The sequence below is a fragment of the Pimephales promelas genome, chromosome 9 (genome assembly GCF_988280905.1).
Source record: "Pimephales promelas chromosome 9, fPimPro1.hap1.1, whole genome shotgun sequence".
NCBI classification, from domain to species: domain Eukaryota; kingdom Metazoa; phylum Chordata; class Actinopteri; order Cypriniformes; family Leuciscidae; genus Pimephales; species Pimephales promelas.
In genome coordinates, this window is record NC_142777.1 from 29,809,467 (window position 1) to 29,824,523 (window position 15,057).

The window sequence follows — 15,057 nt, forward strand, 5'->3', positions numbered from 1 at the left end:
AGTCAGTGTGCAAATGCTTCAGGGGGAGCCAACATATTGGCATATTGATAATAATGTAGGATAGGCTTGTACAGACCAGTCGTCTCATCTTGTTATAGGCTAATTATGTTTCAAACAATGCAGCTCATCCAGTTTACCAAAATTGGGTCTTTGTCAAATCCAATATATAAACAGCACTGTACAGTGCCTGATTATTAAATCTGATACTCTAAATCTTAGTCACACACAATCACACCGAAATGTGTTTAAACTCTTTATTTTCTTTGATGTACAGTACATTCACAGTTTAAAAACGCCAGTTCAGGGCCTACAGTGAAAGTGAAACTTCAAAACGGCACAAGAATATTACATCCCTAACAATTAAAACAGACAAAAGAAACTGTGAACAAACCCTTTTTGATACGGAAACATACTTCACATTATTCCCTCGCATTCACATTATTAAGTTGTAATCTTACTCATAATACTCAAGGTCCCTTTTCAAAAGTCTAAAGAAATAAAAGACAAAACTGTTAGGTCAATTGTTAAGTATCTTTCTGATTTATCTGACCTTAACTTCCCTTGTGAATCAATTTAGTATGTCTAATATCAGTCTAAAGTTTGAATGAGAGGAGAATAGCATATAATAAAATCAAATAAGAATCAAATATGATGCTTATCGTTATCGTAGAAATCGTAACTTTGGCATAACAGGTGGGGACATTGCCTTTGACACAAGGAAAGTACTTTATGCACTTGTTAAGCAACAGGTTTTATAATCACTGGTTTGATGATGATGATGACTAACTGACTCATGGATCAATACAACAAACTAAGAGAGATGAGGAAAACAAAGAAAGGATGCAGCAGTGTATTTAGCCTTTTGGCCTTTAGAAATTAATTATGAAATTCTGACTTGGCATGGCATAATATTTTATTGATTATTTTGATAAATGCAATTCGTTTGTCAGTTGTTTTTGGACCTAGTCATATCACATTTTAAATGCAAGCCGGTTACCAATACTGCATGGTTACTGTTAATGTGTAAAAAGAACACTGTCATTTTAAGCTGAGGTAGAAAGGTACAAATCAAATTTAGTGTAAGTTCATAAATATTGGAAATGTAAAAATAGCATAGATAGGAGGACAACCTGAAGTTTAACCAGAAAACTGGTGGCCAGCATGCAGGCATGGCAGTGTTTGTGGCAAATTTGTATCATTGCTGGTACAGTAACTATTGACACTGCAATTCCTACTAATGTGAGGTTTGAGGTAGGATTAACTATAGGCTATGCTTCAATGTGCAGTTGACTTAAAGACTATAAATCCATTTATAAAGGCTAAAAAGATTGGTCACAGCATTTCATGCATATTATAATTGTCAAGAAACCTGTATCTCTCATATCAGAGAGGAGTGAATGTTCACATGTAACCAAGTAACCAAGCTTCCGTGGAAAGAGAGGTGTACTTAGAGCAGAGTGGGAAGGATCAGCATTCTGTATCCGGTGTTATTGAAATCCAGAGGGTCAGATTGTTGGTGGGCTCAATGTGGACGCAGGCAATAGGGAAGGCACATCACTAATTCTTTATCAGGGAATTGGTTTACTATCCCAGGACATCTGACACTAATAAACTGAGAAAAGACAAAATAAACCAAAAATTGTCATGTTAATGTACACTATCATTCAAAATCTTGGGACTGGAAAGATCTTAAAAAGATACTGTGTTTTTGATCAAATAAAAAAACGTAAGGACCATAATATTGTTACAGTTTAAAATAACTGTCTTCCATTTCAATATATTTAATAAAATGTAATTTATTTCTGTAATGGCAAATCTGAATTTCCTCTAATCTTCAATGTCACAAGATCCTTTATGCTAATTTGGTGCTCAAGAAACATTTCTTATTAGCCTATTATCAATGTTGAAAGTAATTGTGCTGCTAATACTATTTTTTTGAATACTGCGATTCATTTTATTACGTTTTTTTTTTTTAGCATTTTTTAGCACTTGTTTGAATTTAAAATTTTCTTGTAACAATGTAAAGGTCACTTTTGATCTCTTGTAATGCAATCTGAATAAATTGGATAACTATAAAAAAAATCTTACTGAACCAAACATTTGAACACACACACTATATACAATATAAATTATGTTTTTCCACAATACGTTACCTTTTTAGTTGCTGCTAATACATCTGCACTTTAAGCAAATGGCGCTTGCCCTATGAATGAAATAAAAGAGTAACATTTAGATCATAAAAAAGGAGGTTATCATGAGCATTCATTAAAAATACATGCCCTGGATGTCTTCAAATACTATATAGAAAAATGTGTATTCACAACTTTCTCTTTTGAATCCCTATTCAGCTAGTTTCAGGTCAGGTTTTGGTTAAACTACATTTTTGCTATCATCATGATTAAGTTAACTAGTTAACTCAGCATTGCATTGTTAAACCAGATTACCTGTTACCTGACCCGATGGCTCTTCACCATCATCAGGGGGTGGGATAATTCTGCCAGTCATGGGGGACACACCAAGCACCATTGGCTTCTTTTCTGTTTTGGGACCTCCCTCCAAGACAACCACAATGAATTCTCGTTTGGGGTCTTCCAAAGCTTCAGGTGCACTTGATGTTTCAGCTGGAGAAACCTCTTCTGCCACCACTGTGCTCACAACATCTGGTTCAGCCATTTTTTCTGTAACATCCACAACCGGACTTGCTGCTTCTTCCTCAACAACATGTCTTTCTGCAATCACCTCTGAACAAGCTGCTGCCTTCACTTCCTCACCTTCTTGTGCTTCTAGGACGACTACTGGAGCAACCTCATCTGCTACTGTGGCTGCAGGTGTTTCCTCAGGTTCTCCAGTTACCAAGAAAACTGGCACCTCTTCTGAAACAGGTGCTACATGCATCTCTTGTACCAATTCAACTACCGGGGCCTCTTCTGTCACAGGGACATCAGATGCTTTTTCTGAGGATACTGGTGAATCAACTGGTGTCTCCTCTGCTACTGGAGCCTCTTCTACCACTACAGTAACAGGTGGCTCCTCAACAACTGGGGAAACTGGTGCTTCTTCGGCCACAGCAGCAACAAATACTTCTGCTACTGGTGAATCAACTGGTGTCTCCTCTGCTCCTGGAGCCTCTTCTACCACTACAGTAACAGTTGGAACCTCAACAACTGGGGAAACTGGTGCTTCTTCTGTCACTGGAGCAACAGACACGTCTGCTACTGGTGAATCAACTGGCGTCTCCTCTGCTACTGGAGCCTCTTCTACCACTAGAGTAACAGTTGGCTCCTCTACAACTGGGGAAACTGGTGTTTCTTCGGCCACTGCAGCAACAAATACTTCTGCTACTGGTGAATCGACTGGTGTCTCCTCTGCTACTGGAGCCTCTTCTACCACTACAGTCACAGGTGGATCCTCAACAACTGGTGAAACTGGTGCTTCTTCTGTCACTGGAGCAATGGGTGTCAGCTCTATTATTGGTTCACTTTCCACTTTATCTGTTGAAGCCACCTCCGTGGGCTGCTCTGGTACAGCTTCAACTGGTACGTCTTCCACAGCCAGAGACACCACAGGAAGAGCATCGACCACAGAAGCAGCAGCCAGCTCTGTTTCTGCATCTACTGGGCTGGGCGACTCTGACGGGGCCACTGCAAGACACAATCAAGCCATCCAATAAACATACAAAAATCTGATGTTTGAGGTGCCAAAATAATTATTTAGAGGATTTAGTTTAAATATTTTTTTTTTTATATTGCATTGTGTGTAGTTTAAAACTGCAGATGGATCTATATGCAGACACAATGGGAAAGATAGAAGAGTGCAGAGGTTCATCCTCACTCCAGTAGAGATAGGTCTAACAGCACGGAAAAGAGCTTAAGTAAAGTTCAAGTCCATTAATATGTGATCTATGGTGTGTGTATTTTCACAGGATGCAAGAGATTTTCTACAAGAATCATAATGTGTGTTAGCACCATGCAGGAGTTTCGCCATTATTCAAAACATGCAGTACATGAAGAGGCTTTACTGCCAAATATCACCTAGAAAAGGACACACCACATATTCGATCAACACAAAAATTAAGATTTGAAACGTCTAACATTTCTAACATTTTTGAATTTAGGGATGATATCATAGACTATAATGTTCAGCATCAGGACACCAACGATCTTTACACTAATTTCAGCTTTTTTTTATTATAAAATATTACTTTTAAAATAGAGGATGAACTTGCCAATGTTCAATGTGTAATATTTCAGTTTGTAAATGGAGTTCAGAAAAAAAAATTAAACACAGAATATCTTTTTGATATTTATCCATAACTTTATTAAATGGCTTCGAAATCCCTTATTCAGTTTTATTACACAAATGCATTTTTTCCAAGTATACGAACAATTTCATTGAATCACATACATACTTGAGCTCCTTGGTAAGTTAACCGGGTTCCTTGTCAGATCAGTCATACAGAGGAATATAAAGGGAAAACTAATACAGAAACACAGCTGGCCTAGTTTCTAGGGAGCAAAAGACTCACAGATTTCACAATATCAACTGGCGTGTACCAACTAAGTGATATCTGGCAGAGAACCACATGTTTGGACAAATCCAAAAATCAATAACTGCACTGTTAAAGTTATTACAGAACAAATAACAACATACAGCAGTACATTTGCAGCTTTTCTGTGTCTTGGCTAGCAGTTGTGCCTCAAAGAAGAGGTAAGGCAGGATAGAAGTTAAAAATGACAGGAGGCTGGCTCAGATTTTGAGAGGTTGAGAAGACAAGAGAGTGAAACTGAGTGTAAGAAACAAGAACAGGAGTAGAAAGTCTGAAGTGTGTCCACTGGAATGTTTGGTCACAAATGTAACAGAAAGCAGCAACTTTGGATTCTCACAGTGGTTTCTACAGTTATCATTATATAAGTTCATTAATATAATTTAAAAATTCCAGCAAACTCCAGGAGTATAATGAAAATATAAACAATCAGCTGTGTGCTGTTTAGTGTGATTACATTATTGCACCGCAAGGATCAAATCCTGTTCTATAACTCAGCAATAGAAACAGAGGAAGTACAGTGTCAGTACGATGAGGACTATACAGTCAATCACATACACTATCATTCCAATAATGTCACTGAGCTCCTTACAACTTCAGTTAATGACTAAATCTAATTGGAAGGGAGGAAAACTGAGGATTGATAGAGAGACCTGCAGGTCCGCAATGAAATCTAGCAAGTCTCTAAAATTGTTCAAGTGCCATATTTTGTTCTTTCTTGAGATTTAAGCATGACATGTTCGGATTAAGTGAGACTATAGGACATTTAAATCTTCTGTTTCTTGTGTGTGTAGGTGAGTGTTTGAGTACCCATGAGCCTTTTCAGGCCTCTGTACTACTAGCCTCGGCTACTGCCTCCTCTTGGGAGGCTGGTGGCGTACCGTTGCTCTCTGACACCGTCTCTTCACCTTGGACGACCGGAGTAACAACAGCCTCAGCTGCTGCCTCTACTTCCTCTGCAACCTTCTGCACTTCCTCTGCCACCGCTGCCACCTCCTCTGCCGTCTCGGCAACAACCCCGGCCACCTCAGCAACCACTTCTGCAGTCTCTGCGACCATCTCGGCAACCTCCTCCACAACGGTCTCTAGGGTTCCCGTCTCCTCTCCAGTGGCCTTGGCTGTTTCCAGCAAGACCTCAGGTGCTTCAGCAGCTACATCCTCCTCGGCTGCGCTCTCTACGCTTTCTGCCACCTCTCCTTCCTCTGCACCGGCTTCTTCTAAACAGACAATAAATGAGGAAAAATTAAGCATTTAGCTACGTTTTCATTTATTGTAGCATTCTTCTAGTTAATTTTGAATCTCACATAGCAGGTCATATTTATCCCCAACATAAAAAGATATGAAATTATATTTTTTGCCTAAAATTTTTCTCAAATAAAATAAGATTATTTTTTACTTTTTTGATTTATTTAATACCGTATCATTATTGTAAAGTAATTCAGAACACCCTGTCCAGACAAAATGATTTTTTTCATCAATTAAATTCAGTTTAATTAATACTACCATGATGTGTTTTTACAAATTAGATAATTGTATTTTTTCTCAATTTATGACTTCTATAATAAATAATTATTATTTAAATATTACATAAATGTTTTCTTACATTACTAAAAAAAAAATATTACATTTTCTTTCAGGTTATTTGTTGCAATTAGCACTATTTTCAATACAGATTTTTCATTTATGAATATAGAGAAGTAATAGAGCTTGCAAAATAGCAATACCTATACATTAATATCTGGACAGTTTTTGTAAGGTGGTACTAGAATTTAAAATATCTATGATGACTTCCGTATAATAAATTCCAATAAATTGCAACTAATTACTATTATTATAAAAATAATAATGATAAAACAGTAATTATTTAATATGTCATGTATGGTAATTTCCCAGGAACATTTGCATAGCTAAGAAACATTTACTTTGTCACCATGCCTTTCTCACATACACAACATCCATCTTACCAACCCGGAAATACCTCATCATATCAAGGAATATAAATCCAGCTTTGTCAAAATCACTCACAACATAATCACTGAAGGCAGCATGCAAAACCCAAGAATGAGGAGGGAGGGAGTAAGGAGAAATGGGAGAACAGAAAAAATAGGGAGAAAGGGGCTAGGAGGACAAGTGAGGAGAAGGAATACAAAGATGGCTGAGCCTTACCATCTCTTCAAAGCTAGCAGTGCCAGCAACTCTGTGAATTCCAGCAACACAGAATGACAACCAAAGGGTTTTGTTGTGCGTGTTTAATAAGTTAACCCACAGAGGGATGCTTTCTTTTACATGTCTTCCACCATTTTTTACTGTATTACACCATAATAAGCATTGATTTTAAAAAAGTATTTCAAAGCCAATGGTATGAAGAGGAACTTAAAAAGATAAATAGTAGTTCAATGAAATAGCAGGACTCATAATGACAATAACTCAGGAGAGAATCGTCCAAAAAGTCCTGACTGAAGACTATAGGTGCCCAGCCCCGACTGTCCAAATTAGTTTACTCTGGAAAGAGTCAGAACAAAGACACAGTTAGGAAAGTAAGGAAAGAGATTAGTTAAGAGTTTTGAGTTCGTTGTTCAATATCATGATTTCATAGCTCTGTTTTAGCATTTGACAGACTCAATATGTGACCGCAGAAGCAGAAGACCACTGCGCTTAGTGCTATTAGCAGGCTAGTCTTTTTGGACTGGACTGCAGTGATAATTAGATGATCACAGGTAGGGGAAGAGGGTCGTGACTCGTAAGAGAGAATGGGAGTGCACAGGGGTGCAAACGGATCATATAAATGGTTTATTCAAGAGGAGAGTGACACAGTGTCAAAGAGAACAACACCCGGTTCTGATTAACAGGCTTTCTGACAAATAGGATCAGGGGATCAGGTGGGTTAGAAGGGTAGGACATGAGGACAACTACTCAATCCAATCTCAACGACACCAAGAGAAAATGTACAGCACTTCTTCAAAACCAATAAATAAGGCTTCCTCTGCCTTTTTAGCTCACCTTTCTGGTTTTCTATTCTAAGCTCTCAATAAACAAGAATTTTGTTTTCACAGTTAAGCCATGAGATAATCTACCCGCCCATTGTAGTGCTATTATAGGATATTTGTAAAAAAAATTAAAATTAAGTTGATCCTACTTGGCATAGAGCAAATATTAATCAGATCAGGTCATAATCTTTGTCCAGTGTTTTGCAGCTATCACCCAATAAGATATCAGGATTGATTTAAAGGGAGGAGACGAGTGTGTTCGGGGGCGACCATTTAGTTACCCTCCGAGTCTGACCCTCAGAAAACAAAGCTATAATACATTTACAGATTACTCATAAATAACTCAAACATACTTGTTATGCAGCAGTTCAGACAATGCAAGTTAAAGCACAAGTTAGTTTTAGCAAAACAAACTAAATGGATTCCACTAACAAACAGATGTGTTGCATAGACCTTTAAGTTAATTTAAATATCAAAGTTATTTATTATGGTAGATCATGGAGAGTTTATGACAAAATCACATATAAACTCACCATCACCATCCTCCCCACCTAAAAAGAACAACAAAAACATAAAATGTTACATTATAATCTGAAATCTGAACCCTGAAGTTGCTGTATAAAGCTTTCTGTCAACAGTCACTTGCTCACATTAGACCGTTGTGTCCGCTTATTTAAAATACTTGAATGAGAGAGTGTGTTTTAATGCTGCAGTCATTTAGATAAGACCGTTTAATAGTGTTTGGCTCGGACGCAGGAGTGTTAGAGAAGCTTGGATATGATACAAATATTCAATGTGGTGGATGTGGTTTTGGCAAGACTGAAATGTGTACTAAGATGGCAACATGTCTTTTGTTGTGGTTGTAATTATGTGTTGGAAGGGCAACAATGGATTATTTATTGGCACCTGCAGTGGATCTCGTAGATAAGGTGCAGTAAATAAGATCAGCAGTCCTGATGCCACAGAGAATGACACTTTTAGGGTTACTATCAGTGATATGTGAAAAAAAGCATTGGTTTTCATTTAATATCCACAACAAAAGGCCAAAGATTATGTAAATGTATCTTTCACCTTCACATTTCACTATAAACTACTCATCCGAATACTAAAAGACAAGTTGCAATGCTGAAAGCAGAACTGACTCTGTGAAAGCAAAACCAAACTTACTCTTGGGCGGCCATGGTTTGGGTGTCCATTCAGACTTGGGTCGAGCACTAATTTCAGAAATACGATCAGCAAAGCGTTCTTTGTCCGTTACAACTGTTTTGTAAACCTATCATAGAATTGAAAAAGATATTAATTCAACAAATTTATGATCTGACATCAATCTATATCAATGGTTTGAGCTTTTTCCATACTTACATACGTCAAGGAACCGGCGAAGGCTCCACCACAGAGGATGGCGTACAGGATATTATCACCTGAGCCACCAGGAACTGAAGACATGAGCCTCCGTGGAACGACTGCATAGACAACAGAGGCATAAGGGAACAATTTTAGAACAACATGTCCCCCGCAGGGCGCATGTGTCGGCCACATTTCTCTAACTCTCTCTCTCTAAGAGTTTTAATAGTTTAGGCTAAAAGAACCAAAATAATATAAAGCCTGGCACAGAGATGACCTCCATGGCATTAATATGGAGGTCCTGAGCTGCTTCCTGACCAGTAGGTCACTGCCTGATTGGATTCCTGTCAATGGTTTTAGGTACCTATAAATATGCCTGTCAGCATTCATCTGGATTATTAACTGCATTAAAAATTGCACACTTCCCTACTACATAATTGGTGAAAAACAGTATGTGACAAAAGTAGTATGTCCGAATTCACAGTACTCATAAAAGAGTAGGCAAAGATGATCTACTTCTTCCAATGAGATTTTGAAGTGTGGATATGACACTTCACTATCCCATGAGGCCACAGGAGAGGATTTGTGAATGGCAGTGAAGAGACAACTGACGCTGGTATGTTGCATGATAATGACAACATGGCGAATATACGTCCAGATTACATTCATTCTATATAGAACGTACTTTTTTAGCGGCCGTGAAGTAATTACTTATTCAAAATAAGTGCCTACTGCCTACTTAGAGTATGCAATTTTGGACACAGCCATTATGTTTTTGCATTTCCATGACTTTAAATTCAGTAACTCTGAACTACTTTTTACCTAGATAATTGTTTAATAACCAAATATTCTATTTTATACACTACAATTGAATGAATTGATCTTAGTTCAGACAGTTCCTTGTCCTAAAAAAGATTTAGAATACCATCAGTGCAGTACAATCATGATGATTGAAACACTGACATGGTAGAGGAGCTTTTTTTCAGGAGTGTCTTCAATATTCTCATTAAGATAATCCAGTCACTTGTGTCCAGCTAGAGTAAATGGGTTCTAGACACCTCCGGGTTATATATACCATCTAATCTGTTAATCTTTCCTAGGAGTCAAAGGGTAAAGAAAAACTGAAAGTGAGACACGCTTAGTTAGACCACTGGGAACCAACTTGAGTTTTCCAATGTCAGATGTTGGTCAATATCTAGGTTGGTTATGACCAATACAATACCTATATTTCCAATAAAACAATAAGACACAACTGCTGAAATTAAACAAACATTTTTTTCACACAATAATGATTTTCACAATATGTTCATCTACTGTAGGTCTTATATGGACACCTGGTGGTGTGGAATTGGATGCAGCATCAAACAAAAGGCTTTCAGTTACAGATGCTACTAGAAATGCCCTGTTTGCAGAAAGTCCAATACTATTTTTATTTTTAACAATAGGCCTGCTATATTAAAATGATAGTTCTCCATTTTACAACATTATCATCATTTACTCAACTTAATGTTAGTTATGTTAGCATGATCTGTTTTTTTTTTTAAACGTCTATCCTGCAAATCACCCTCCAAAAAAGATTAATCACAGCTTGATACTGGAACGGTTGAGCGGACAAGAATTAAAGTGAAAGGTTTTAAGCAAGTGGTGTCTGACAAGTCCAGCTGTTAATGGCTATTTGAGGAGATATTTAGTGGGTAGGACAGACTAAATCTATGCTTATGTTGCTTTTTTTCAACAGATTTCTCATGATGTCTGCATTACAAACATGCTAACCTAGATTTTCACATACATTGATTCATCTAATACAGTCCAGCAACAACAAGGGCAGACAAGCGTCTTGCTTTAAGAATGTGTCTTTGTTTATTTAAACAACTAGGGTTTACCAACAGGGGGAAAATGCAAGAGCTAAATTCCTTACAATAACAATAAAAGCATAAATGTTTAAAAGAATGGGAGTTTGAGTGACAAAAAAAAAAGTAGAAAACCCTGAAGCAATCATTAATTTGGGAATAGCATACTACTAGAGCTAGCAAACAAAAATTCTGCTGGATGAGTAGTATCTATTTATCTAATAAATACGTACTAGTCACAATTGGAATACATATAGCTGATATCTGAATGATACATCTCAATAGAAGTCAATGGCAAAAATTAAGAGTGTTACTAGTAACAATTAAATGGTTCCTAGTCACTACTGAAATAAGTACAAGCATTTAATAAATTAGTAATACTAATAGTATCTATTTAAAAGTTACTAGTATCCACACTGAAAAAGACTTGAAACTATTTTCACTCAGAGATTTACAAAGCCCCTAAAGGGCCATTGTGGAGAGGGGAAATGAGATGATAGAGAAAATAATAAGTCAATGCTTTTGTGTTCTCTCTTAAATGTTTTGGGTTTCCCAGATTTCTTTACAAGCAAAAGCAACGTTTCTTTGGGGAACACTATTTTATTTTTATTTATTTTTTGCGAGGGAATGCAAAGGTTTTGCGAGATATACTGTATACTTTATTAGTACTGTATACTTTATATTTATTATAGAAATTGATAGTAACTTTTAAAAAATTATTACAAAGAAATAGAAAAACTGAAATAGTAGCCTATGTTCTACTTCACATTTTTTTGTACTGAATAGGTGGCCATCTAATAAATAAATAAATAAATAAATAAGGTACTAGTACCTAAATAATAACCTAATAGAATTGATACTAGTAGAATAAAAAAATATTTTTTTAGATAGAATAATTGTTAAAACGGCTTGCCATACACAGCCACCGAGTTCCATAGGTCCGCGTTCAGAACGACCACGTACACAACCACGTGAGCTATACGTGAAACACATAACACCCTTAGAACACTGAAGGTCAAAAATCAAGCGGAGTGTGAATATTTTTAAACCATGATGTCCAAAATAAAAATTCAGCCGATTCCCTATTACGCAAGTTTGTGTTTCATAATCCATTTAATGACCACAGAATGAATTTGACAGACATTAATCGAATCATATTCAAGAGTGAAGATTCCACAACTAATCTAACTTTTCACAACGTTTAAAACGCAGAGATAGTTCGTGCATTTTGAATTACAAATCTGTACAATATTAATATTACTGCAGATTTCCAGTTCCCAAGATGGCTACATTGTGAGCTTTGTGCCAGGCTGCGGTTTAAGATGTGTACATTGTGTTCCCTGCAAATAACACGGCGAACATGTGTTAGTAGTAGTAGGAGGTGTGTAAACGACTGGCAATAAAACTTGACGAATTATCTAAAGAGCCATTAAAAAAACAAAAGTGAAGTACCAATAGGCTCCGACTGACCTTCATGTCCCCTTAACCCTAAACTACATGCCATCGGGCCAAGCAATTGTAACGTTACATTATAATACAAATAAGCTCAAACACATTTGCAAGTCGAAATGCGTGAAATAATACAAGTAGCAGATCACGAAAGCCCAAAACACACCGAATACACTGCAAATTATATGACTAATAGACATAAACAAAACTTAGAGACAGATAAGACGGTCCTCACCATCTCTGTAGAGGTGAGCACGGTTGATGGACAGTCGTGCCAGAGATCCACCACACCTCTGCCAGGATGCTCTGCACGCAAACATGGTACAAACTGCCACTGCCACGGGAGGAAAGCAGCGTGAGAGTCCAATGGAGACGAAATGAATGACTGTGTGATAGTGCAGAAAAATGCAGAGGCCAGAGGGGGAGGAGTGAACTTAAGGGGACGTCTCCCCCTCCCTCTAAACAGGATTTACTGGCACGATAGAAGAGCCCGGAGATTTTTAAATGTAACTCCGATTGTATTCATCTGAACGAAAAATGTCATATACACCTAGGTTGGCCTGAGGGTGAGCATTTTTGGGTGAACTATCCCTTTAAGTTAGTAGGCTATATGGTTTTGGTTATTTTCATCCCAATTCGTATCTTCCAAGAACATTCAAATGGAGATTTAAGTGACAACCTAATAATAAATACATTGTCTAATGTTTTTGTTAAAGTTTCATAACCGAAAAGTGTTTCCAGAATGTTGCAGAATAGATTTTGTGACAACCATGCTACTTTAGAATGTTTATTATATTATTCTGTTGAATATGTCTAAGTACACAATGTACCAGGAGACAAAAACCAGGGGACAATTAGCAAGAATGATTCTGTTATTGCTTTGCGTATAAACCACATCATTACACTGAATTGAATGGAACAAAGGGAAGCCATATGTATTTAATATAAAACATCTCTACAACTCATGTTCACTGGAGCCAGGAAAGAGTGTCTAGAGGCAAGTTACATATACACAACTTTATTGTACAGCAGAGGAACATTGAAACAGGAAAAACAGAAGATCCACGAAGCATAGAGCAATTAATGCCCTAAAAAGGGGAGAAAATACATTATAATTGATTATTACTTCATTAGCATGGCATTATCTTATGTAAATATGGATCAATTAACAGGCATGTTATTTAGTTATATATATACTTCAACAACAGACATGCATTTTAGATAACTGCTTCAACAACTGGAGTTAGATGAAACTGAAAAAGAAATTGGTAATGGTTTTACTTACATAGCTTTGTGAATTACTCTAACCCATTCCTTGTTTTGTACTCACGCACATCAGTGCTGTGTTGCTTGAACAGCTGGTGGGGAACAGAGAGGGTATTTAGGAAACTTAAAAGCAGGTGTAAGTTAGTGTGCATGTATGAGATATCATTTAAATGGAGTTACCAGTGCCCACAAGACAGCTGTACTTCCAAACGCCAGTCCTACTCTCAGCATGTTTGGCTTGGAGGGATCAGGTTTGGATGCTGTGTAAGCATTTCTACTAACCACTGAAAAAAAGAGAAAAGCGATCATCAAAACAATCTATATTTAATGCAGTCTGATTTTTAAGACAATTTCAGTACCTGTTATATCTAAGTTGATAGTTTGTATATGATTGGATTTATTATCAAGAAGACAAAAACAAAATTTGTGGAAACAAATCTTTGTCCTTTGCTTAAGTTAATTTACCAACACCTAAATATATATATATATATATATATATATATATATATATATATATATATACCTCATACAGGCATTATTATTACAACTAATGCATTGGGTGCTGTGTTGCTAGTCTTGCTAAGCTAAGAAAGGTCAGGCCATAACGGTTAACGTTACTCCTTTGCTAAGATAAGGCGAGTGAACCAATTTACCAAGTAAATGTACTCGGACTATAATGTACGCCGAGTATAATTCGCATTGCTTAACTCACTCTTGTTGACAGTTGATGTCCGCAGTAATAACCGGCCGAGAAGCATTTTGATGATGTTTGCCTACCAGACAAAATTCGATCTGTGCTCGATTGTATTTCCTTCCTGCAGCAAGGAGGACTGTATGACCTAGTGGCACGTAGAGTAATCGATCATTGCAGCAGTGTAGACACTGCTGAGCGTTTTACTGCCCTCCACAGATCAAAGTTTTAACTAAATTCTTTCATACAGTCCTGTGCCATGCAAGAACTGAATGCTCGTCGTCACTGTGTCCAAACAAAGATAAAACAGAAAAAGCCTTGACTCCAAGTCCTGCCAGTTTAACAAAGAATATACTTCGTTCTGTCCTATACTTTCTGCATTCCAGGAAACAATGTGTCTCAAGACGCCCACATTCACAAGCCAGAAACATGCTACACTGCACAAAGAATAATTTAACCCACAACCTTAATCTACACATTTTAACTGAGTCCCTGTGGGACAAAAAGTTACATGAACATCTTTTCCTAACTTTTCCTAACTTTTGTGCTTGGAACAAAGTATACAGCAGTATACAAAACTATACAAATGCATAAGCTACACCAGAGTGAACATAACAACATTCAAAACTCTATTTCATGAAAAATATTAAGTCCTCTCTGTAATTTAACAATATTTTTGTGAATGAGAAATTCAAAACAATTCAATTCAAAACAATTTCCCAAAACAATAAAAAGGGAAAAATAATTGAATAACTTGAATATGTAAAAAATGAATATTAAACTTTTAAATAAAAAATAATTATTTATGTTTTCATTGGAATAATACATGAATATATCAAAATATTGGCACATTTTAAAGTTTTCTTTCTAATTCAAATTTTCCATATTCACTCAAAAAATTATTGGGTATTCACAAATAATAGACAA

At 36.7% G+C, this 15,057-nt stretch overlaps 2 protein-coding genes across 3 annotated transcripts; both read right to left on the bottom strand.

Annotated features, from left to right (window-relative positions):
• Positions 1–240: 240 nt before the first annotated feature.
• mgarpa (mitochondria localized glutamic acid rich protein a) lies at positions 241–12,605 on the bottom strand. 2 transcript variants are annotated; one of them, XM_039648729.2, is made up of 8 exons: positions 12,409–12,605; positions 8,893–8,993; positions 8,698–8,803; positions 8,064–8,081; positions 5,425–5,760; positions 2,452–3,641; positions 2,154–2,203; positions 241–1,612 (listed from the first exon to the last, which is right to left on the bottom strand). In XM_039648729.2, exons 1-7 carry the CDS (start codon positions 12,491–12,493, stop codon positions 2,168–2,170), a joined length of 1,872 nt encoding a protein of 623 aa, XP_039504663.2. In that variant the 5' UTR covers positions 12,494–12,605; the 3' UTR covers positions 241–1,612; positions 2,154–2,167. The 2 variants fall into 2 exon arrangements, with proteins under 2 accessions (XP_039504663.2, XP_088991091.1); XM_089134965.1 differs by having other exon boundaries at positions 241–1,614; positions 2,155–2,203; positions 2,445–3,641.
• Positions 12,606–13,175: 570 nt separating this feature from the next.
• ndufc1 (NADH:ubiquinone oxidoreductase subunit C1) lies at positions 13,176–14,309 on the bottom strand. The gene is made up of 4 exons (XM_039648732.2): positions 14,152–14,309; positions 13,620–13,723; positions 13,459–13,531; positions 13,176–13,261 (listed from the first exon to the last, which is right to left on the bottom strand). Exons 1-3 carry the CDS (start codon positions 14,195–14,197, stop codon positions 13,472–13,474), a joined length of 210 nt encoding a protein of 69 aa, XP_039504666.1. The 5' UTR covers positions 14,198–14,309; the 3' UTR covers positions 13,176–13,261; positions 13,459–13,471.
• Positions 14,310–15,057: the final 748 nt, after the last annotated feature.

What these genes read in the sequence shown, in the direction of transcription:
- mgarpa (XM_039648729.2), bottom strand. Translation starts at nt 12,493, where the DNA reads ATGTTTGCGTGCAGAGCATCCTGGCAGAGGTGTGGTGGATCTCTGGCA. An exon ending in TGCTCACCTCTACAGAGATG is followed by an intron (nt 8,994 to 12,408) that starts GTGAGGACCGTC and finishes TTGTCTATGCAG; the next exon opens with TCGTTCCACGGAGGCTCATG. An exon ending in GACGGTGTCAGAGAGCAACG is followed by an intron (nt 3,642 to 5,424) that starts GTACGCCACCAG and finishes TGTGTCTTGCAG; the next exon opens with TGGCCCCGTCAGAGTCGCCC.
- ndufc1 (XM_039648732.2), bottom strand. Translation starts at nt 14,197, where the DNA reads ATGCTTCTCGGCCGGTTATTACTGCGGACATCAACTGTCAACAAGA. An exon ending in GACATCAACTGTCAACAAGA is followed by an intron (nt 13,724 to 14,151) that starts GTGAGTTAAGCA and finishes TCTTTTTTTCAG; the next exon opens with TGGTTAGTAGAAATGCTTAC. An exon ending in CAGCTGTCTTGTGGGCACTG is followed by an intron (nt 13,532 to 13,619) that starts GTAACTCCATTT and finishes GTTCCCCACCAG; the next exon opens with CTGTTCAAGCAACACAGCAC.